Genomic DNA, 21528 nt, shown 5'->3' on the forward strand with positions numbered 1-21528 from the left:
ATATTTTGTCCCCCTGCATTTTACCTATTATTCCTCCCTCGATTCTACACAATGATCATTTTTTTCCACTGGTCATTTTGGGAATTTTTAGGTTAGAAATTAAGCGAATAAAGGAAACTGATGATATATTTTTTAAAAGTCTTCGAGGTTAGAAAATTTGATTTAAAACAGAAAAAAACAAAAAACTTTGCTTGCCCAAATCTCTTCACAACGATTGCAGATGTGTGAGTCTTTTGGAAGGGTAGTGCAGGCTGGTGTGGAAGTTTTGATTTTTAATTATAGTTTGTTACTGTTAATTGTTAATTATAGGTTTGTTTAGTGCTTTTTCCAATCCCCTATTTCAAGCTTCGCATCAACTTTGTGAAGCAGTCAGGATAACCCTCATTGTACAGGCAAGGAAACAGAGGCTCAGGGAGAAGGAGAAACTTGCTTCCCCAGAGTGAGTCTGAGGAGATACTGGCACCCAGCTTCCTGTGTCCTGGGACCAGTGCTCATACCCTTAAGCCCTTTGACCAGAGCAGGAGCAGTTTTCTACACATTATCCCAGAGAGTACATAGAAGAAATGAGAGATAGCTTCACGTGTTGAGTGGAGACTTTTTCAGAGCCCTGAAGCAGGAGCTGTCTATAGAATCCCCTGAGGTCAGAGACATGAATGAGTCAGGGCAGGACTCTGAGACCTTCCAGTGGCATAAACGTAAGGGGTCTCCTCCTTGGAGGTCTCCCCAGCTTGGATTTCTTAGATTCCATCTGAATGTCCACTTCACAACTGAAGGTGGGAGCCTTGGCTGACTCATCCGGTGCCTAGAATAGTACTTGGTACATGGTAGGCACTGCGTACCTGCTTTGTGAATGAATGAATGAGTGAATCTAGATAGTTCCAGAGGGTTTGGAGATGTTGCCAACCAGGGAAAATGGAATCAACAGAATCTTTCACCTTGGATGGGTGGGAGGGGATGAGAGAGTCTGATGCAAGTGTATAAATTTTTAAAGGGTGATCACGAAACTGTTTACTAAATCTGAATTTTAAATTTTTAAATTACATATGTGGCTTGCCGTATATTTTGGAGGGTAGTGCCATGTTCAGCGATCTCATGAATGATAGCTCCGTATCCAGTGTAAAGGGAAATTATAGCTGGACCTTTCAAAATGGATCATTGTAGAGTCTGCAAACCCCGTCCACAGGTGCCTGGGCAGGGCCGACCTTAGTTTTGGTGTCTTGAGTGTCATGAGAGGAAATCACTACCCTCTTATGTAGGTTACAAAGTCACACACCGGTGTGTGTGCTAAAGGATCCAGCTGAAGGAAGAGGGGATTTGAAGTGATGAAGCCAGAGCCAGTCCAAGACACTGTGTGTTTCTTAGAGCAAAGCCAAGCATGCTTTTGAGCCTTTAAAAAATTTTTTTTTTAATGTGTAGGGGTGGGGGGTTGTGAGGAAGGGTGTTCAGTTTCCTTATTCTTTTATTGTTGAAACAAAATGTCACTCTTTTGCCCTGGGTAGAGTGCAGTGGCATCACTGGAACTCACTGCAACCTCCAACTCCTGAGCTCAAGTGATCCTCCTGCCTCAGCCTCTCAGGTAGCTGGGACTACAGGCATGCACCACGATGCCTGGCTCAATTTTTTTCTTTTCGATAGAGACGGGGTCTCACTCTTGTTCAGGCTGGTCTTGAACTCCTGAGCTCAAGCTGTCCTCCCGCCTCAGACACCCAGAGTGCTAGGATTACTGATGTGAGTCACCACACCCAGCCCCTTTTGAGCCTTTGGTGAAAGCTGTGACTGTTCTTCCTGGAAAACAGACGTACATATACATGACACCTTGCATGTAATTTGCATATAATATTTGTATATGCATCACTTGTATTTGCATGTAATTTGAGGGGCTGTTCATCTGGGGATCCTTCTGCTCTAGACTGATTCATTTATCCTTTGATTGATCTATTATTTCAGTGTGTGTTTACCTTAACCCTGGACTGCAGGTTGTGCACGGGTAGAGGAAACCCAGGAGCCCAAGAAGCCGCCGGCCTCCTTTTCCTCTCCTTTCCCCCTCATTCCTCCTCTCACAGGAGGCAAGACACATTCAGAGGAAGCGAGTGCAGGAGCAAAAGCCAGATAAAGGTAAGCGTGTGCTTCCGTGACACCCACTGGGAGCTTGCTGAGAAATGCCAAGTGTGGCCAGGGAGGGGCATGGCTGGGTGGACCTTATCCCCAAGTCCCTCTTTTAAGTGTCTTTCCTGAATGGCGAGTCCCTGGGCTCCCAGGCAAAGCCCTGGATCTTGTGTCCATTCTCATTCCTCATCATGCTGCCTCACACCTATTGCCAGAGCTGGGAAGCAGGTCTCCTTCATGACAGTGATGGCCACAGTGTGACTCTTCCATCGGCCTCTCTTTCTCACGTTCCTCCTGTCTCAACTCTCTCCCCAGCTCCAAACTCACACCTGGACCTGGCAGGAACTCCTGGCTTAGCAAGAGTGCTCCCCGGGAGCACCCCCAGGCGCCCAATGCTCGCCCAGGCCCCAAGTCGCGTCATGCGGCACACAGACAGTGTGGACTACACCGTGAACTCCGGTGGATCCTGCCTGAGTACCAGCACAGTGGCCATGGCCGCCAACAGCAGCAGTGTGGCCAGGAGTGCCTGCAGCAGTATCAGTGCCCGGGTGAGGACAGAGCCAGGGTGGGCGGAGCATGGGGTGGCAGAGTAGTGGAGTGGGGAGAGTCAGCAGAGGCCCTGACTCTGCCCTATACACCCAGCACTGTCCCCTGTGTGGACAGGACAGCAAGTGCACTGGAGTGCTGGGAGCAATGGGTGCGGTGGGAGGCTGTGGGGCAGGAGGGCTCCAGGGAAGAGCGAGTTCTCTCTTCTCTCACAAAGCTCTTCCAGCCTTGACCCCTAGGACTTTGTGTTTGACTGATGTATGGATGTTGTTTACTTTTGGCAACTTTTGTGGTTCTCTCTGCGGTGCAGCCGGCCAGGGGTGTGGCTCTGGGGTAGGAATGTGTTCCATGCAGCGTGTGTCCGTGCGGTGGGTGGGTGGCGCGTGCCTCCTGAGATGTGATGGTGGTTGTCCTTGCCTCCCTGTGGCCTGAGGTTGGAGGGTTGGAAGGCATCTCGCTCCTCTGTACGTGCCATTCTGGGCCTGTTTGCGCTCAGATTCTCTCACGCCCCTTCCCCGCTCTGCTCTGAGCTGACAGGAGATTGGAAAGTGGGAGGAAGGGGGAGCCAGGGCATTTCTCTTCCTCTCTCTCTGCTTTTGACAGTGGCTCTGTCAGCAGCTGCATCTCCCCTGTGGCTCCAGTTCCCACCAGACAGGCCTCCAGGCTCTAATAAGCCCACCACGTCCCCTAACCTAGGTGTGGTGGCAGCTTCTCGATGTTCTAACTCCTGGATTCCTTCACTGTCCCTGGTTGTGCATTAAGTTCCCTGTTTTATGATCCAGAGTAGCTTCTGTTTTCCTGATTGGACCCTGACTGATACCCCAGCTGATGTTTATAGTAAATTGCCCTCCCCCACCCACGTCGCCGTCCTCCATGGGCACCTTGGGAAAGAAAGTACCATGCTGGCCACTCACGTGCTATGTAATGTTGAAACCGAGAACGTAAGCTCTAAGGGAGAAGGGGTTTGTCAGCCTTTGTTCACCACCGTAGCCGCAGCCCCTAGCACAGTGTCTGGTGGCGCATAGTAGGAGTTAACAAGTATTTATTGAATGGGTGACTACATCCTTCCTCTTGCTATGCAGCAATATAAAGGCCATACTTGGTCAAAGATAAATGAAAATGCCAATGAGTTGAGCATTCATAGCAGTGACCCTGGTAGGAAGAGGCATCCAGGTCATCTTCCTGCCACCTTATCTGCCCCGGGGGGTTCTCCGTTCCCCTTCCTGCCCTCATAGATGGGGTTATGGATCAGCTTATGGAAGGATTTTCCACTATAGACAAGGAGACACTGGCACATGGCATCGTTGGCATCACCAGGAGCATCATTTGGAGAGGCCCCAGAAGTCAGGGTGTGGGTGGAGGTTGATTGCAGGCACATTGGCTCCTTCCTCTGCTCCACCAGCCAGTTGAGGGATAGGACAGGGGATGGCGGAGTGACCCTGTGGTCTGGAAAAGGGTCTGGGATAGACCATTCCAGCTAAGAGAGGCCTCTGTAGCCAGGGCAGGATGGGGAGGAGGCGGGAGGATGTGAGGGAGATTTATCTGAGCGTGCCCTGAGGAGCAGAGCAGGCCAGTTATCACTGTGTTTATGTGCCGGGTGGAATGGCTGGGTGGGGTGTCCAGGGAAGGCTTAAGGGCTGGGGCTCTAGTTGGAAAATTGTTCCAGTGACCTCACTTTCCTTCTCCAGGCCATCGCACTGGGGTGAGGAGTGGTGCAATTTATTGCCTCCTGGAGACGGGGAGATTTTTGCCTGTCCTCTGGGTCTTTACATCCAACCCCACTAATGCATCTTTTCTTCTCCCCCTTCCCCCTGCCACCTGAGCAGCCAGCCAGCTCCACAGACATACAAATATGCTTGCCAAAGAAGCAGGACATAGTGAAGAAGAGGGTCATCTGGGGCATTGAGGTGGCCGAGGAGCTGCATTGGAAAGGCTGGGAGCTAGGGAAGGAGACCACAAGGAATCTGGTTATGAAAAATCTATCTTTGAAAATCCAGAAGATGACATACAGGTACCAGTACGAGGACCAAGGACCCAGCCCCCAAACCCCCAACCCCCCAAAGCAGGCTCTCTTTCAAAAAAATTCTTTAGGCCAGGTGTGGTGGCTCATGCCTGTAATGCCAGTACTTTGGGAGATGGGACAATCACTTGAGGCCAGGAGTTCAGGACCAGCCTGGGCAACATAGTGAGACTCATCTCTACAAAAAAATTTTAAAAATAAAAGAACTTTTAGTATGTCACATAAAAGCACGTGAGTGTTTAAAACATGTGCAGTTTGAAGAATTCTAGAAAGTAGAACCCATGTAACCAGATTAAATCATGGAATAATGATGGTGTCTGACGCTTGCCTTCCCCCGTCGTGTGTCTCTCCCCTATCAGAACACCCTCCCTACCCGGGAAGATAACCACTATCCTGAATTTTATGGTAATGATTTTCTTGCTTTTCTAAAATGGATTTACCCCCTATGTTTGCATCCCTAAATGATTAACTTTACCTTCTTACGAACTTTATATAAATGGAAGAATATGGTATGCTTTTGTAACTTACATTTTGCTCAATTATGTTAGTAATACGCATCCACGTGCAGCTATAGTTTACCCTTTTTCACTGTGGAATAGTGTTCCAGTGTATGCCTATACCATAAAGCATTTATCCATTCTTCTGTTGAGGGATGTTTGGGTTGTTTCCAGTTTGGGACTGTTACCAACATTCACGTATACATCTCCAGTTGCAAAAGTACACAAGTTTTTCAGGGGTATATACATGGGAGTAGAATTGCTGAAGCTTAGGACATGTATATGTTCACTTTTTGTAGACAAAGCCAAACTGTTTTCCAAAGGACATGCATCTATTCAGATGCCTGCCAGCCATATTAGAGAGTTCTTCTTTCACATCCTTACCGATAATTGCTATTGTCAGGATTTAAAATTTTTGCCAATAATGGTAACTTGTTGTGGTTTTAATTTGCATTTTCCTGATTACTGATTAATGAGGGTGAATGTTTTTTCCTAGGTAATTGACCATTTGCATTTTTTCATTTGTGAAATTTATGTTCAAGTGTGTGCCCATTTTTCTATTAGAATATCTTTTTTTTTTTTTTTTGAGACAGAGTCTCACTCTGTTGCCCGGGCTAGAGTGCCATGGCGTCAGCCTAGCTCACAGCAACCTCAGACTCCTGGGCTCAAGCAATCCTCCTGCCTCAGCCTCCCGAGTAGCTGGGACTACAGGCATGCGCTACCATGCCCGGCTAATTTTTTTCTATATATATTTTTAGCTGTCCAAATCATTTCTTTCTATTTTTAGTAGAGACAGAGTCTCACTCTTGCTCAGGCTGGTCTTGAACTCCTGACCTTGAGCGATGCTCCTGCCTCGGCCTCCCAGAGTGCTAGGATTACAGGCATGAGCCACTGCGTCCAGCCTTAGAATATCTTTTCTTTTCTTTCTTTTTTTGATATAAGTTCTTATCCTGAGTACTAAACCTTTGTTGGTTATGTGTTGTGGATATCTTCTCTCACCTTATGACTTGTCTTTTCCTCTCTTTATTGTATCTTTTGAAGAATAGAGGTTCTTAATTTTAAAGGAATAAAATTTATCATTTTTTTCTTTCATTGTTAATGCTTTTTTGTGTCTTGCCTAAGAAGTCCTTCTCTACCCTAGGTCATGAAGATATTCTCCTACAATATCCTTTAAAGACTTTATATTTATAGTTTTGGCCTTGCATATTTGTCTTTTATCTATATGGAACTGATTTTTGTGAACGGTTTAAACTAGGGATCTGATGACATGTTTTTCCTCAATGAAATGTCCAGTTGTCTCAACACCATTTACTGACAAGTTCATACTTTCTCTGATGATCTCCCATACCACTGACGCATATAGAGTGTTCCTATGTGTACAGGTCCATTTCTGGACTCTGTTTTGTTCCCTTGATCTACTTGTCTATCCCTGGGCCAATACTAACCTGAATTAATTATTAAAACTTTTAGTAAATCTTAATATCTGGTAGTGTAAGTCCTTCAACTTCATTCTTCTTTAAGATTGTTTTGGCTATTCTTGACCCTTTGAACTTTTATATAAATATTCAAATTAGCTTAGCATACATACACATAAACATTTTAATATGTTGATTGGTATATAATTGAACCTACAGATCAATTTGGGGAGAATGGACATCATGATATTGATTCTTTCGATCCATGAAGTTGGTGTATTTCTATATTTCTACATTTATTAGGTCTTCTTTCATGTCTGTCAATAAAGTTAAAAGTTTTCTCCATAGACATCTTGCACATAGTTAGATTTATTCCTAAGCATTTTATATTTTTGTAGATTTTATATATGACATATTTTAAAGTTGTTTTTGTTTGTTGATAATTTTTGAATGTCATTTATTTTTTATATGGGTATAAAATGGGTATATGGGTATGAAAATTATATGTCTAGAGACCTCAGTAAATCCTCTTATTAATTCTAATAATTTATTTGGTAATCCTTTTGTTTTTTTCCATGCACACATTTATATTTTATATGGAAAATGGCCTTTTTCCTCTTTCTAATCCTTTTTTTAATTTTTTTTTGAGACAGAGTCTCACTCTGTTACCCCAGGTAGAATGCATCACAGCTCACTGCAACCTCAAACTCCTGGGTTCAAGCAATCCTCCTGCCTCAGCCTCCCAAGTAGCTGGGAATACAGGCATGCCCCACCATGCCCGGCTAATTTTTCCATTTTTAGTAAAGATGGGGTCTCACTCTTGCTCAGGTTGGTCTTGAACTCCTGACCTCAAGTGATCCTCCCTCCTTGGCCTCCCAGAGTGCTATGATTATAGGTGTGAGCCACTGTGCCCGCCACATCTAATATTTTTCTATATTGAGATGATCATTTGGTTTTTTTTCTCTCTTAATTTATTTATATGGTAGATTATATTAATTGATTTTCTATGTTAAGCCAACCATATATTCCTGGAATGAACACAATTGGTAATGACTGAGTATTCTTTCTAATACATTGCTAAATTCTTTTTGCCAATATTTTGTTTATGAGTAAGACTGGCCTGTCATTTTCCGTTTTTCTCCTGCCTCTGTCAGGTTTGGGTAACAACATTATGATGGCTTTATAGACTGCGTTGATGAGTGTTTTCCTCATTTTATATTAACTGGAAGACTTTAAGACCAGAATTATTTTTCCTCACATGCTTGGCAGGACTTGTCATGAAGCCATCTGGCCTAGTGTTTGCTTTGTGGGAAGAGTTTTGACTACATGTTCCATTTCTTTGACGATTTTAGGTAGGATGGCCATAAAATTTATTGTATAATTCTTGAGTCAGTTTTGGTAAGTTATATTTTCCCTAGGAATGCATTTATTGCATCTAAACTTAAACATTTATTGCTGTAGAGTTGTTGTTGTCATCATCTTATTAATATTTTAAAAGCCTGCAGCATCTACAGTTTTGACCCCACCCCCCCGGAGGCTACAGCCCTGCCGAGGCCTCTGTTTGGAAAAGCATCCCTGGCACCCCCCTTCCCAGCCTTCCCCAGCTGAGTGCTCAGGGGCTCTGTCAAGTCAGGGCGTCCTTCCCTACACCCCTGCCACACACACCACAGCTACAAATGCTGCCTCCTTTTCCTTCAGAGTGAAGGGCTGTGACAATAGGAGGAAGAGGAGGAGGGAGACAGGTCCTCTTCTGACCAAACCCTTGTGTGTCCCCCTCCACACACTCACCCCCACGTCTCTTCCTCTGTGGCCCCAAGGACTCAAGCCCTTCAGCTCCAGGGTCTTCCTAGTCTTCCTGCCTCTTCTTGTTGTTCTGAGCCCTGATCTGAAGTGTCCACCCCCTCTCTCCTGCAGACCTCCCAAGACCAAGTTCTTCTTCACGGTCATCCCTCAGCCCATCTTCCTGAGCCCGGGCATAACCCTCACACTCCCCATCGTCTTCCGGCCTCTGGAGAAGGTAAGCTCTGCCACAGAGAGCAAGGCGGGCGGGGAACCCGGGAACAGGGACCTCAGAACAGCAAGCAGGACAGAGCGGGAAGGTGCTCCCCCACCACATGCGCGTCCTGCCAGCTATAGCAAAAGCCCAAAAGGGCTCAGACCCTAATCGTATCAGGCAGAGGCATGTTCCCCATTGGATACTGGGGGGCAAAGGTGGGGACACTATATTAGCCAGCAGAACGCCCCAGGTTCCTTGGCCTTTTCCTGCTCCCTCCAAATTTCCTCAAATTACTTACCCTACGAAACAGACACTAATCTCTGAGACGAAGACGATGTAGGGGCGTGGGCAGCTGACCCACTCCTCAGAGTCTGCAGTGGCGGAGCAGGGCCCTGCCCAGCCTTCAGCGGCTGTTGGGGGTGCCGAGGGAGGGTGGGATATCTGGTCCCTGAGTACCACCCAGGCCACTGACAATGACTGCCTCTGCCACCGCCCCCACGCTGCAGAAGGAGTACGTGGACCAAGTGTGGTTTGAGAAGGCAGAGGGGATGTTCTGTGTGGACCTGCGGGCCACGCTGCCTTGCCATGAGCTGACCTGCCCACCGTTCCTGCAGCTGCCCATGTGTGCCGTCGGGGACATGGCGGAGGCCTGGTTCTGCCTGGACAATGTGGGGTGAGGGCAGAGACTGAGGCACAGAGGTGGGGAGAGCAAGAGCTGTGAGGAGAGTACCTGGAAGCAGGAGAGACCAGCGTATCTTGGTGGAGGAGTTAACAGGGTGGCCCCACACCCCTGCCTTGCTAAAGTAGCAACAGTGGTCAGAAGGGGCCCTGTGGCCCTGACCTGCCTCCTATCCCCCAGGGACCTGCCGACCTTCTTCACCTGGGAGGTCCCCAGCCCATTCCAGATGCTGCCCACCACGGGGCTGCTGGAGCCAGGCCTAGCCTGTAGGATCAAGGTGACCTTTCAGCCCCTTATAGCTGTCATCCATGAAGTTCAGGCCACGTGTTGGTACGGGGCGGGCAGCCGACAGAAAAGCATCATCCAGCTGCAGGCTGTGGGTGAGGCCCGGCCCCCACCTGTCCCCAAGCCCGCCTGCTGCACCTCCCCTGGGCTCAAGGCCTCAGTGTGGCCCCCACCTCCTGCCCTGGCCAGGACCCCACGGGGCCTCCACCAGCCTCCTGCCCTCCCCATGGCCCTGCTGGCTTTGCCTTTTCTTCGCCCTCCGTGATGTTGCAGACTGATTTTTCCCTGGGGACACCTGCTTCCTTTGAGGAACTGTTCACCTGAGGCCACAGGGGCCCTGGTGGGTTTCCCCCAAGACTCGCCCAATTCTCCCCAGCCAAATGCGCCCAGGTGCTGGTGAGCATAAAGCATAAGCGACCAGAGGACCAGGATGCAGAGGGCTTCCAGAAAGTGTTGCACTTTGGCTCTGTTGCTGTGGGCTGCACTGTTGAGAGGCAGATCAAGCTACATAACCCATCGGTGGTAAGCCTGGGGTGAGGAGGGGAAGAGGCAGGACCCCAGGACTGGGTTTTCCTAAAATGCATTCCCTTTATAGAATGTCCTCCTTTCTCTCCACATATTTGGCCCCAAGCTTCATATAACCCATGTCTGTTGATACACATGTGTGTCAACAGCTGTCAACAGGTGTCCCCTTCTCCTCTCAGCTGGGGGCTGTGCCGGGGTATACCCTGACCCCCCAGTGCAATCCAAGCGGCAGCCCTGAGACTATCCTGACCCCAGGCCCACAGTTAGCTGTGATGGCACCTTTGGGAGAAGAAAAAGGTGTCCCATCTGGGCAGGCCCAGTTCAGGGCAAATGGCTTGGCCCCTTCCTTCCTCCTGCTGGAGGTAGCCTTGCCCCATGCCCACAGCTGGCCAGCGGGGCACAGCTTGGGTGCCAGCTGCCCTCATCCCCTTGGCTGGGCACCTCAGTACAATGCACACCTTGCTCCTGACCCATCACCCCAACCTGGCCCCACAGGTGAATGCCCCCTTCAGGATTGAAATCTCCCCAGACCTGCTGGCTAAAGACCAGGCCTTCTCATGCTCCATGGCTCATGGCATCGTGCCCCCAGGAGAGAAGAAATGCGTGTCTGTGTTCTTCCACCCCAAGACTTTGGACACCAGAACTATGGACTACTTCTCCATCATGCCTTCTGGCTGTGGCTCGCAAACCCAGCTCAAAGTCGTTGGTTTCTGTAGAGGTACTGGTGACCCCAGGATGCTGCACTTCTCCTGGGGACAGGAGCAGCCCAGAGGATTCTGAAGAACTCCTTCCCAGCTCCGAAGAGCCAGGGCCACCTCACCCCTCAGCCTGGTGTCTGCTGCCCCCTGGTGGCCTGCTGGGTAATCATTTGTGGACACCTGGAGGTAGCAGTCCCACCATCACCCCAGGGTGCTGGAGTTCTGCTCAGGCTGCCAGGGCTCTGGGCCTTTCCAGTCTGGCCTCTGTCTCCAGGTGGCACCACCTCCCATCAGTGGGACCCTTTCTGAGACATCATTGAGGAGGCTGAAACCCCAGCCCTACTCAGGGGGCAGGACCTACTCACAGGGACCCCATCTCTATGCCCAGGTCCTGCTGTGTCCCTGGAGTACTACTGTGTCAACTTCGGCTGGGTGAACCTTGGGGAGCACTCCTCAGAGCAGTCCCTGTGGATTGAGAACAAGTCGGACTGTACGGCCCACTTCCAGTTTGCCATCGACTGCCAGGAGAGCGTCTTCAGCATCAGGCCTGCCTACGGGACCCTAGTGGGCAAGGCTCGCATGACCCTGCACTGCGCCTTCCAGCCCACTCACCCCATCATCTGCTTTCGGCGGGTGGCCTGTCTCATCCACCACCAGGTGAGCAGCGGGGGAGGGCCGAGGCTGAGGGGAATAGGGGCTCCCCTAAGGCTGATCCAGGGCCCATATGAGGCCCAGTGATGAAGACAAGGCTTGGTGGGCACCTCCCCTGTATTCTGGAACTTCTGGGGCTGTCTGCCAGGGTTGTCTCCTCCTCCAAGGCCCCAGCTCCTGGTTTTGGAGCATGACCAGGACACGGGAGGGCTCTGGCTGAAGCACTATGTCCAGGAGGTTGGGGGGCTAAAGTGTCAGGGCACATGAGTGCTCACTCTGTGTCCATCCTGTCCTGACTGCTGCCAGGGGCATGTGTAGGGCAGAGAGCTTTGAAATTAGACCCTGACCCCAGGCCCCTGGACAAGGTCACACCATCACCTGGCCAACATGGCAAGTAGGGGCTGAAATCTAGCCTACAATTCCTCCCTGACCTGGTGCCCAGGCTCTGGGGTGTATCTGTCTACCTTGTGCAGGTACAGGATGGGCTAGGGGAGGCCTTGGGGAGGGAGAAGAACAGAAGCACAGAGGGAGGCCTGATGAGGCCATTTCTGTGTTCTCCTCCCCTAGGGAGGGCCTGAATTCTGGTCTTCCAGGTCTCCTGGCTGGCAGTAGGATGGGCAGTAGAATGCCCAGGGGCCATGGCAGAGGGGAAAGAGAAGGGTGGACAAAGGCCGAGCGTCCCAGGGGCTGGGGTGCTCTAGTCCCAACCTTCCCGGGATCCCCACTGTTCCTGGCTGCTGTGGGGTGCCCACCCCACCTGCCACCCTGGAGCTCATGTTTCGCCACCTCTGTCATCCTGCCTGCCCAGCTTCTGTCCTCAGTTCAGCCCCCAGCACCCTCCTTGCCCCATTGCCCCTCCCATGCACTGTTGCACATGGACTAATGGCGCAGGACCCGCTCTTCCTGGACTTGATTGGGACGTGCCACTCGGACAGCACCAAGCCGGCCATCCTGAAGCCTCACCACCTTGCCTGGTACCGCACACACCTGGCCCGGGGGCTAACACTGTACCCGCCTGACATCCTGGGTGTCATGCTGAAGGAGAAGAAGCTGCAGCGGGACAAGGATGGGGCCCTCATGATTCCCATGGAGGTAGGGTGAACCCCTCTGGGCCCAGACACTCCAGCCCCACCCGGGGGCAGGCTGCCTCCTTCTCTAGTGATTCTTGGGCAGTCCTGTGCCCCTAGAGCCCTGTGGGTGAGCTGGGTGGAGCTCTTGCAGCCTTTTCCAGACAGGAGCGCGTAAGACAGCCAGCGGCAGGAGGAATGGTGGTTGGGCCCTGTTCACCTGTCTTTTCCCATGCAGGACCTGGGGGACATGCCAGCCCCACGGTACCCCTACATCCCCCCAGTGACTGAGTACTTCTTCGACGGCACCAGGGACATGGCTATCTTCCCCCCGCCCGTCAGTATAGAGCCTGTTGAGGTAGATTTTGGTGCCTGCCCTGGGCCTGAGGCCCCCAACCCTGTCCCCCTGTGCCTGATGAACCACACCAAGGGCAATATCACAGTGGTCTGGACACGCAGATCTGACTGCCCCTTCTGGGTAACCCCCGAAACCTGCGACGTGCCCCCACTCAAGTCCACGGCCATGCGCCTGCACTTCCAGCCGACTTACCCCAACTGCCTCTACGCGGTGGAGCTTGAAGCCTTCGCTGTCTATAAGGTGTGTGTACGGAGATGACAGGGGCAGGGAGGGGTCTTTGCTGAAGCCTGAACAGCAGGGGGCTTGGTGGGGGTCACAGAGGGCTCCATCCTCTCAGTGCCAAGCTTCTCCCTCTCTCCTTGGCAAGACAGCAGCCCCTACTGGCTTGTCTCCTCCCAGGCTCACATGGGACTTGGCCCATCTGACTCTGTCTTACCCAGACGTAGCCCCCCTCTGCTCCCCTCCTCTCTCAGGCAGAACTCAGCTGGGATCAAACTCTTTGGGAAAATTTGGTTCACAAGGAGTAACTCCCTGGGGCTCAGCTAGGGGCCTTCCCAGCGTCTCTAGTGGTCCATGAAGTAGGAAATGTTCCCTCTAAAGGGTCTGTGGCCAGCAGGAGCCAGGGCCTGGGGACAGCGTCAGGGGTGCTGGATAATTGTGTCAGTGAAGGGGCTTCTAGCACAGCTTCCCCTGGTTGGGGAACTCAGAGCACGGGCTGTCCCCAGCCCTAATCCTCCAGCCAGGAACTCTCAGTCCCAGAAGCGTGGCACTCCCTCCTTGGCCCCCCAGTCCTGCCTTTCCCTGTGTCTCGGCTCTGCCATGGCCAGGGTGCTGGGGCCCAGAGTGGGGCCACGCAGTCAAGAGCAGAGTCACTTACCAGCTACATGACCTTGGGCAAGTTCCTAATGTCTCTGAGTCCTGGTCTTTTCATTTCCCTCCTTGGGGCCATGTCCAGACTTTTGAGAAAGCCTGCCAAGGTGGGGTCTTTCATTGCCTTCAGTCGAATGTCTTGGCGGTGGGGGAAAGTGGATGTTTGCAGGAATGAGGCTGTGGACGCCTAGCCCTGCTGAGGCTTAGCCCAGCAGATTTTGAGGTTACAGGATCTAGACCTGGGCTGTCCGAAGCGGCCACTGCCAGCCACACGTGGCTGTTGAGCACTTGATATGTGGCTGGTCCAAATTGAGATGTGCTGTGAGTATAAAATACACACTGGATTTCAAAGACAGTATGAAAAGAATGTAAAGTATCTCGTTAATAGTTTTATATTGGTTATATGTTGAAGTGATAAGATTTTCATTCTATTGAGCTAAATAAAACATACTATTGAAATTAATTTCATATGTTTCACTTTTTTAATGTGGCTACTGGAACATTTAGTATTATATTTGTGGCTGGCATTTGTGGCTCACGTGATATTTCTATTGGCCAGCACTTCCCCAGGCTGGTTCCTGCAGAATGAATGCTGCTTTCACGTCCCACCCCACCCGCCTCCGCCCCTGCGAGCCCTAAGGAGCGTGTTTGCTGAGTGCTCTGTCCAGGGCCGGGCTCCTGGCGGGAGGGGCTGGGTTGTGACTCTGGTTCTTGGCACCGTCTTCCTCCTGTGCCCACCAAGGGCTCCTGCCGCACAGGGCCAGGGAGGGGGCAAGGTGGGGCGCCCCACAGGGCAGACACAGGACTCTGAGCTCTTCCATGGGTCCGGCCCCCCTGCAGGTCCTGCGGAGCTACAACAACATCGAGGAGGACTGCACCATGTGCCCGTCCTGGTGCATGACGGTGCGGGCGCGAGGCCACAGCTATTGTGCTGCCTCCGAGCACCACATCCCCCACTATTCCCTGGATGCCCCCAAGGTGAGCGTGGCCCCAACAGCAGTGGGAGGGGGACAGGGGAGCCCTGGCTTCTGCCTTGGCCTGCAGATCCCTCTTCCCCTCTCTGATGGCCTCAGAAACGCATCCCTGCACCTTCTATGACCAGGGCTCCCCTGGACCGTAGCACTTGGACTGGGACCAGAGAGAGTCTGGGAATTGGACATCTGGCCCTTCCCTGCTCCGGCTGAAATAGTCCCCTCGTCCTCTCACTCTCAGGTTGAAAACTCTCCAGCTCCTTCATTTGTTCATGCCCTATTTACCGAGCACCTGCTGTGCCAAGCCCTGGGCTAGGCCCTAGGGATATGACAGCCCTGGGGGGCACCCAGCCCTATGGGGGAGGCAAAGCCAGCCCCTTGCCTGAGTGGTCATAATTCCCAGGTCTCCCCCTGGGGCCCTTGGCACCCTGCTGACCTGAGGGGCAGGACGACACACAGGGCTGAAAAGCATGGAGCCTGGGGCCAGACCTCCCGCTTCCAACTCTGCTTCCACCTTTGAGGCCTCTTCTGGTTTCCACTGCCGTCGTCAGCTTTTACATTAGTCTTCTTGTTGCTGGAAAGATGCCCCTTTGGGACAATGTGCTTGGGAACAATCCTGTTCCCCCATCAGTTACACTTCTGCCCTTCAGTCGTAAACCTACACCACCCCCAGATTCAGTTCAGGGGCCACCCCTTCCCAAAGCCCTCCCTGACTCACAGGTTGTCCTCCGGGTGTGGCTGGTTCCTCCCAGTGGTGTGTGGCCTTTGCTGCATTCCCGCAGATTCCTGGTGTCCTTGCTCCCTCGCTGGCTCCCGCACGTGCCCTGTGGCCCCAGCTGCCTGGGGCGCTTTGGTCGGGCAGTGAGTGTCTTGTGTTTTGTAGCCTGCTCAGCTCTTAGCTGGTGCCGGCCACACCCTAGATGCCTAAAGAGTATCTGGGAGCTGGGATTACTCAGGTTGGTTCCCCTCAGCTGTCTGCATGAGAATCATCTAGAAGGGGCTGCTCACTGCAGAGCCCCTGGAAAGGGCTCTCTGAAAATGGGCTCTCCAAAGGGTGATTCGAGGGCACCCTGAAATGAAAATTTCTACTTTAACCGTGAGGAGAGGACTTGGAGGCCTGAGTTTCTCAGGGGCCTGTGGCCACCCTGTTTCCCTGTCAGGAGTCTCTGCAGAACAAAAGCATTATTTGGTGCCATGTGGGGACCTCCCTCAATTCTCTATTCCCAGGGTGTCAAATAGGCTGCACGGTGGCATCTTGGATCTCCTGGAGACAGTCCCTCCCAAGCCTACCTCTATGTCCCTGGTGTCTTGGGAGTGGAGATCAGAGAGCAAGGGTCCCTCTTTTCTGCTTTTTTCCCCCATCCTAGCTGTTTCCTGCGGTGCCCGCCTGCGAGCCTGCCTGCCGCAGCCTGCTCCTGGTCAACCAAGGCTCCATGCTGCTGACCTTCAGCCTGGCCCCCCACAGCAGCTCAGACATCACCCTGCGGCCCACCTCGGGCCTCGTGGCACCTGGGGCCCACCAGATCTTCCTCATCTCTACCTACCCCAAGGGCAACTCCTGGAAGCAGCACATTTTCTACCTGCAGTTCAACTTTTGCCCCCGGTATCTCAAGGTAGGAGGCAGGGCTAGGGACCTGGGTCCTTGGGAGTGAGCCATAGTCTGGGACTTCCCTTTTCAAAGCCACATTCTGAGGTTGGTCCCTAAGGCTCCCCTAAAGTAGCCTGGGGGCCGCTCCTCCTCCAGGAAGTAGCATAATAGGGAGGAAACTCTTTGGCTACATCTGTGAACAACTGTCCCACTCCTCAGGGCCCTGCCTGGCCACTTCATGGGGTCTGGAACCAAGAAAGAGGGTACAGAGAATCCAGAGGAAGGATCTGGGGGCAAGAAAGGACTCACATCTGCAGGCAGTAGAGGGATATTTGGGGCCAGGCCAGGGACAGGGTCTGGGGTGGTGGACCCATGTCTGGCCCCATGAAATGGTCTTTATATCCTCTCTTGGTCCCTGAGTTACTTTCAAGAATCATCTCCTGGGTCAGTCAGCATTGACTCTGCATCAGCAGAAACTGCCTGTGCCCAGGCTGGCAGAGGGGCTTCCACTGCCCTCTCCAAGGGGGAAAGCTGCCTACCCATGGCTTCCTGAACATGGGCGGGAGCCAGGACTGTGGCTGAGGTCAGGGCGCTCCCTCCTTCGTCTGGCCCCAGGAGGTGAGCATGCATAGCCGGGAGGAGCCGCTGCAGCTGAAGCTGGACTCCTGCAAGACCCTCTACTTCAAGCCCACCTTGGTGGGCTGCTCCTCCACCAGCCCCTTCACCTTCCGCAACCCCTCGCGTCTGCCGCTGCAGTTTGAATGGAGGGTCTCCCAGCAGTACCAGAAGATGCTGGCCGTCCAGCCCTCCAGGGGACTCATCCAGCCCAATGAAAGCCTTGTGAGTGGCCTTGACGTTGCCTTGCGAGGGTGGGGGAAGGGTGCCATCACCATCATCTCTCAACCATGCCTACCGTGGGCCAGGCTTGCCATGTGCACCCACCCATGAGTCCATAGCCCCCTCCCCCTCGTGAGGAGAAATTATCATCGCCCTCATCATCACCCCCATTTTACAGAGAAAATTGAGACTCAAAGGGGGGAAGCCATTTACTAAGATTATAAATTAGGAGGTACGGAGCTGGGACAGGAACCCACGGCCTGGGGCATGTCCACCCTCCATCCTTGGTCCCCAAAGCTGTGAGGTTGTTGGGAGGGTGGTTTGCAGCAGTTGGATTTGGGTTCCAGTGGCCGGCTATCAGCAATGTGTGGAAGGGGACTCCACAGTCCCAAGGGAGGGCTGACTGGGACCCAAAATAGCAGCCCCCTGTCCCTAGTCTAGGGCCCTACAGACTAGTTGGGGAGGCCCAACTTGGAACAAGAACAACCAACACAGGCATCTGTAGGAGCCCAGGGGACAGTCACCAGGGAGGTGAGAGCTCACACAGACTCTGGAGCGGGGCCTCCAGTGTTCACGCCCCACCGCCCACCCTCACTAGCTGTCTGCCCCTGGGCAAGTGACCTCACGTCTCTGAGCCTCTAGTTTCTCATCAGAAAATAAAGCACAAAAATAATTGTGCTTGTAGGGATGTAGGATTGAGGAGCTTAGAGAGATGACATACTATATGCCCTGTAGAGTGCCTGGCACAGGGGAAATACTCAGAAAGGGTTGCCATAGCTTGACACCCAGCAATGGGACCTCAGACAGCCAGGAACCCAGGGGAGGGGGTTCCAGAGGCTCCTATGCAGCGATCATCTCTGTGACCCCAGACGCTGACATGGACCTTCAGCCCTTTGGAGGAGACCAAATACCTGTTCCGAGGGGGGCTGTGGGTCTGGGAAGCTGGCCTGCCCCTACGTGTCAGTCACCCCACCACCACCCACTACATGCTGCGGCTGGTGGGTGTGGGCGTCACCAGCAGCCTCTCTGTGAGTGGCAGAGCCCTGGGGGGTGGGGGGCCAGGGTGGGAGGGAACCCAGCTCCGAGAGGGCAGCGGGTAGGAACCCACACCCCTGGGCCTGCCCTTCCTTAGGGGATGCTCTGAGGATGGGGACTGGAGAGTGAGGCTGCGGGCCTGGGGGAGCCCCCTGCCCCCAGCTGGCTGACTGTGGCCCTCAGGCAAAGGAGAAGGAGCTGGACTTTGGCAATGTGCTTGTGAACAGCGAGCAGTCCAGGTTTCTGGTCCTCCTGAACGAGGGCAACTGCACCCTCTATTACCGCCTCCACCTGGAGCAGTGCAGCCCCGAGGTCGTCGACGACCAACCCCTCGGTACTCGGACCTGGGCTGGGACTGGGGCTGGGGGAGGCAGGGGTACTGGTTCAGACTGGTTAGCCACACCTGGTTTGGGTCAGGCGGAGCAGTGCTTAAAACCTGGCACTTCCACTCCATAGCTATGCAGCAGTGGGTGGATGACTGTCCTCGTCTGTAAAATGGGGCTGCAGGGGGCACCACCTCACAGGGCTGCTGGGTGGGGAAAAGTGCTTAGCAGGTGCCAATGACACCCAGATGTGCAGTCCCCTCTGTCCTAGGCTGGGAGGAGGGACTCTGCTCCCGTTTCCTGACTCAGAGCCTCTCCAGCCAGTGCTCTGCTGGCCCAGGGAAGAGTCTCTGAGAAGGAGCAGGAGAGGAGGCCAGGCCTCCTGTGCCCACTGGCCCACCTGTGTGTCCCTGAGCAGCTCTGCGGATGGACCGGACAGAGGGGAGCGTGCCGCCCCGGTCCCAGGACACCATCTGCCTGACTGCCTGTCCCAAACACCGGACCCAATGCTCCTGGACCGTCAGCTACTCTCTCCTCTCCCACAGAGGTACCTGGCCGCCTAGTAAGGAGAAGCAGGGCTGGGAGGAAGTGCGGAGCTCTGTGACAGCAGGGCTGGGGGCGGGGGTGCTGAGGGTGAAGGCAGAGCTAGCAGAGCGAGTGGGGCGTGCCAGAGCGTACTTTTGGGTGTCTGGGGTGAACGCCGCATGCCGGCCACAGCTATCTGTGGGCATCTGTGCGTGTGTGTACCTGAGCCCTGGAAGACTCAGTATGAAGAGTTGGGAGCTATGTTGAGTTACTGTGGACTCTTAGACAAATCCTCAGCCTCCCTGGGCCTCAGCTTTGGCCTCTGTAAAGTGGGGCTGTTACTAGCCGGTCCCTGGCAGGCTGGCAGGAGCCCGGGCGGCACGGCAGTGCAGTGAGGAGTGTGGACTGGAGCCAGGCTGTCTGGGGCTGGATCTGGGCTCCGGCACTTGTTAGCCTAGGCTTAGAATCTCAGCAACTTGTTTCACCTCCCTGTGCCTCAGTTTCCTCTTCTCTAAAACGGGAATAAGAATCGCACATGGGCCAGAAAAGGGAATGAAGTACTGATACCACTACATGCATGCACCTTGAAAACATGCTAAATGAAGTAAGCTGTCACAAAGGCCACCTGTGGAACGACTCCATTTGTATGAACTGTCCGGGATAGACAGAGAGATGCAGAAAGCAGATTAGTGGTTCCTGGGGGAGGGGGACAGGTGAACGGGGAGTGATGGCTAATTGGTACTTGGTTTCTTTTTGGGGTGATGAAAATTTTCTAAAATGAGATAGCAGTGATGGTTATACAGCTCTGTGAATATACAAAATCACTGAATATGATGTTAAGAGGGTGCATTTTATGGTATATAAATTATGTATCAATAAAGCTGTTATTAAAAATTCATTTGAAAACAAGTAACAAAGCACATTAAATGCAGGTGTGTAAAGCACCTAGGACAGTGCCAGGTACAGAAAGCGTCGGACAACGGTTGCTGCTGTTGGAAATGTCCCAGAGCCCAAGGGCCGTCCACTGCTCCTGGCGAGGGTCCTGGGGCCAGCAGCCCTGGGCCTGCACACCCCACCCCGGGGCAGCTGTGAGGCGACCCTATTCCTCTCTTCCCCTCCCCCAGATAACAAGGCTGGGGAAAAGCAGGAGCTGTGTCACGTCTCCCTGGTGGCCGTGTTCCCCTTACTCTCCATCCTGGGCGTCAGCTCCAAGGGCAGCACTGAGGGCATCAGCCGGCAGCACCTGTGGCGCCTCTTCTCCCTGGACCTGCTCAACAGTTACTTGGAGCACGACCCCACCCCCTGGGAGCTCACCTACAAGGTGCCCACACGGCACAGGTGAGCTGGGCTGAGAATGGGGGCAGGGCCTATCTAGGGATGTTTGCAGCGCTTTCTGCCTACATCCCAAGCAGCCTCCCTGTCCAAGAAGCTGCTTCCCATCTCTTTGTGGGAGGGCCCCAAATTCTTGCCTGTCCCTGGAGGGGCTTGGAGAAGGCAAGGGTTGGCTTGAGGTCTGAAGAGCTCACCCACCCCTGCCCCTGAATCCCAGATTCTATAATTCCCACCTGGAGGGAGAGAAGTGGCCCAGCCAGCCACCTTGGGAGGACCCTGCCCTGTCCCCAGTCTCTGAGCCTCTTTCTCTGCTCTACACAGCATGAGCCAGATCCCCCCCGTCTTCACCCCCTTGAAGCTTGACTTCAATTTCGGGGCAGCACCATTCAGCGCGCCCCCCTCAGTGGTTCTCCTGGTGCTGAAGAACAGCGGAGTGGTGCCCCTGGACTGGTACGGCTGGCTTGAGGGGGCCACGGGGGGCCAGGAGACAGGTGCCTGGAGGCTGGAAGGGAGGGAGAACTGCCTCCTCTTGCTGGGGGTGGACCTGGCTGCCTGGCGTCTGTGAAGAGCAGGCCTGCCATTGGTGGGTGCAGAGGCCAGGGGGGCTGGGGTCACCCCGCAGGACTCAGGACCTATTGCTGGCTGAGACATGGAAGCAGGCTCAGAAGTGGTGGAACTGCCTGGTGGAGACTGGGCACGGTGGCCTCATAGCTTAATGAATGAGAAGCAGTCCTTGACCATCTGCCCTGCGCATCACAAGCCTTTTCTCCTCTAATCCTCACACCAATCCTGTGAGAAAGTCCTCCTCTCCCAGCTCTCACAGACAGGGAGCTGAGAGTCAGCCAGGGTAAGGACTCGGCCAAGGCCACTCAGCTCTTAATGGACAGAGCCAGGTTCAAAGCTGGGTTTGTCCAGCTCCAGCGCCCCTGCCTGCTCTGGTTAGTCTGCAAAAAGGCTTCTAGTGGCTTCTGCACGCCAGGCACTGTCCAGGCGCCTGGCAGAGCCCCAGTTCAGTGAGAGCTGGGCCTGAATGAGGCGAGCCTAGGGTCCGTGTGGGGAAGGACAGGCAGCTGCTGCCCCGGGTGGATCCGCCTCTGAGGAGCGTGGCCGCGGGAGGGCCGAGGCTGGCTGCAGAGCAGGCTGCACCTCTCAGTCACATGGAGCCCAGGCTGGGAGACCTGAGCCCACCAAGCTTGGCCTTTCC

General features: G+C 53.4%; 1 protein-coding gene across 7 annotated transcripts in view; it reads left to right on the plus strand.

Moving 5' to 3' along the window:
* Positions 1 to 731: 731 nt before the first annotated feature.
* Positions 732 to 21528, plus strand: part of CFAP65 (cilia and flagella associated protein 65) — a 33582-nt gene continuing 12785 nt past the window's right edge. For 2 of the 7 annotated variants that reach the window (XM_045560048.1, XM_045560049.1), the window contains exons 1-19: positions 1696 to 2115; positions 2422 to 2654; positions 4479 to 4663; positions 8499 to 8601; positions 9087 to 9253; positions 9440 to 9639; positions 9921 to 10066; positions 10565 to 10787; positions 11156 to 11424; positions 12310 to 12510; positions 12724 to 13083; positions 14554 to 14691; positions 16052 to 16297; positions 16888 to 17112; positions 17979 to 18137; positions 18328 to 18478; positions 18886 to 19029; positions 20117 to 20330; positions 20646 to 20774. In XM_045560048.1, coding sequence (XP_045416004.1) covers positions 2499 to 2654; positions 4479 to 4663; positions 8499 to 8601; positions 9087 to 9253; positions 9440 to 9639; positions 9921 to 10066; positions 10565 to 10787; positions 11156 to 11424; positions 12310 to 12510; positions 12724 to 13083; positions 14554 to 14691; positions 16052 to 16297; positions 16888 to 17112; positions 17979 to 18137; positions 18328 to 18478; positions 18886 to 19029; positions 20117 to 20330; positions 20646 to 20774 — 3416 coding nt within the window. In that variant the 5' untranslated portion in view covers positions 1696 to 2115; positions 2422 to 2498. Of the gene's footprint in view, positions 825 to 1685; positions 2116 to 2421; positions 2655 to 4478; positions 4664 to 8498; positions 8602 to 9086; positions 9254 to 9439; positions 9640 to 9920; positions 10067 to 10564; positions 10788 to 11155; positions 11425 to 12309; positions 12511 to 12723; positions 13084 to 14553; positions 14692 to 16051; positions 16298 to 16887; positions 17113 to 17978; positions 18138 to 18327; positions 18479 to 18885; positions 19030 to 20116; positions 20331 to 20645; positions 20775 to 21528 lie in introns of those variants that run through there. The other 5 variants (XM_045560043.1, XM_045560045.1, XM_045560044.1 and 2 more) reach the window with 5 other exon arrangements.

Source organism: Lemur catta, chromosome 8 (genome assembly GCF_020740605.2).
Source record: "Lemur catta isolate mLemCat1 chromosome 8, mLemCat1.pri, whole genome shotgun sequence".
NCBI classification, from domain to species: Eukaryota; Metazoa; Chordata; class Mammalia; order Primates; family Lemuridae; genus Lemur; species Lemur catta.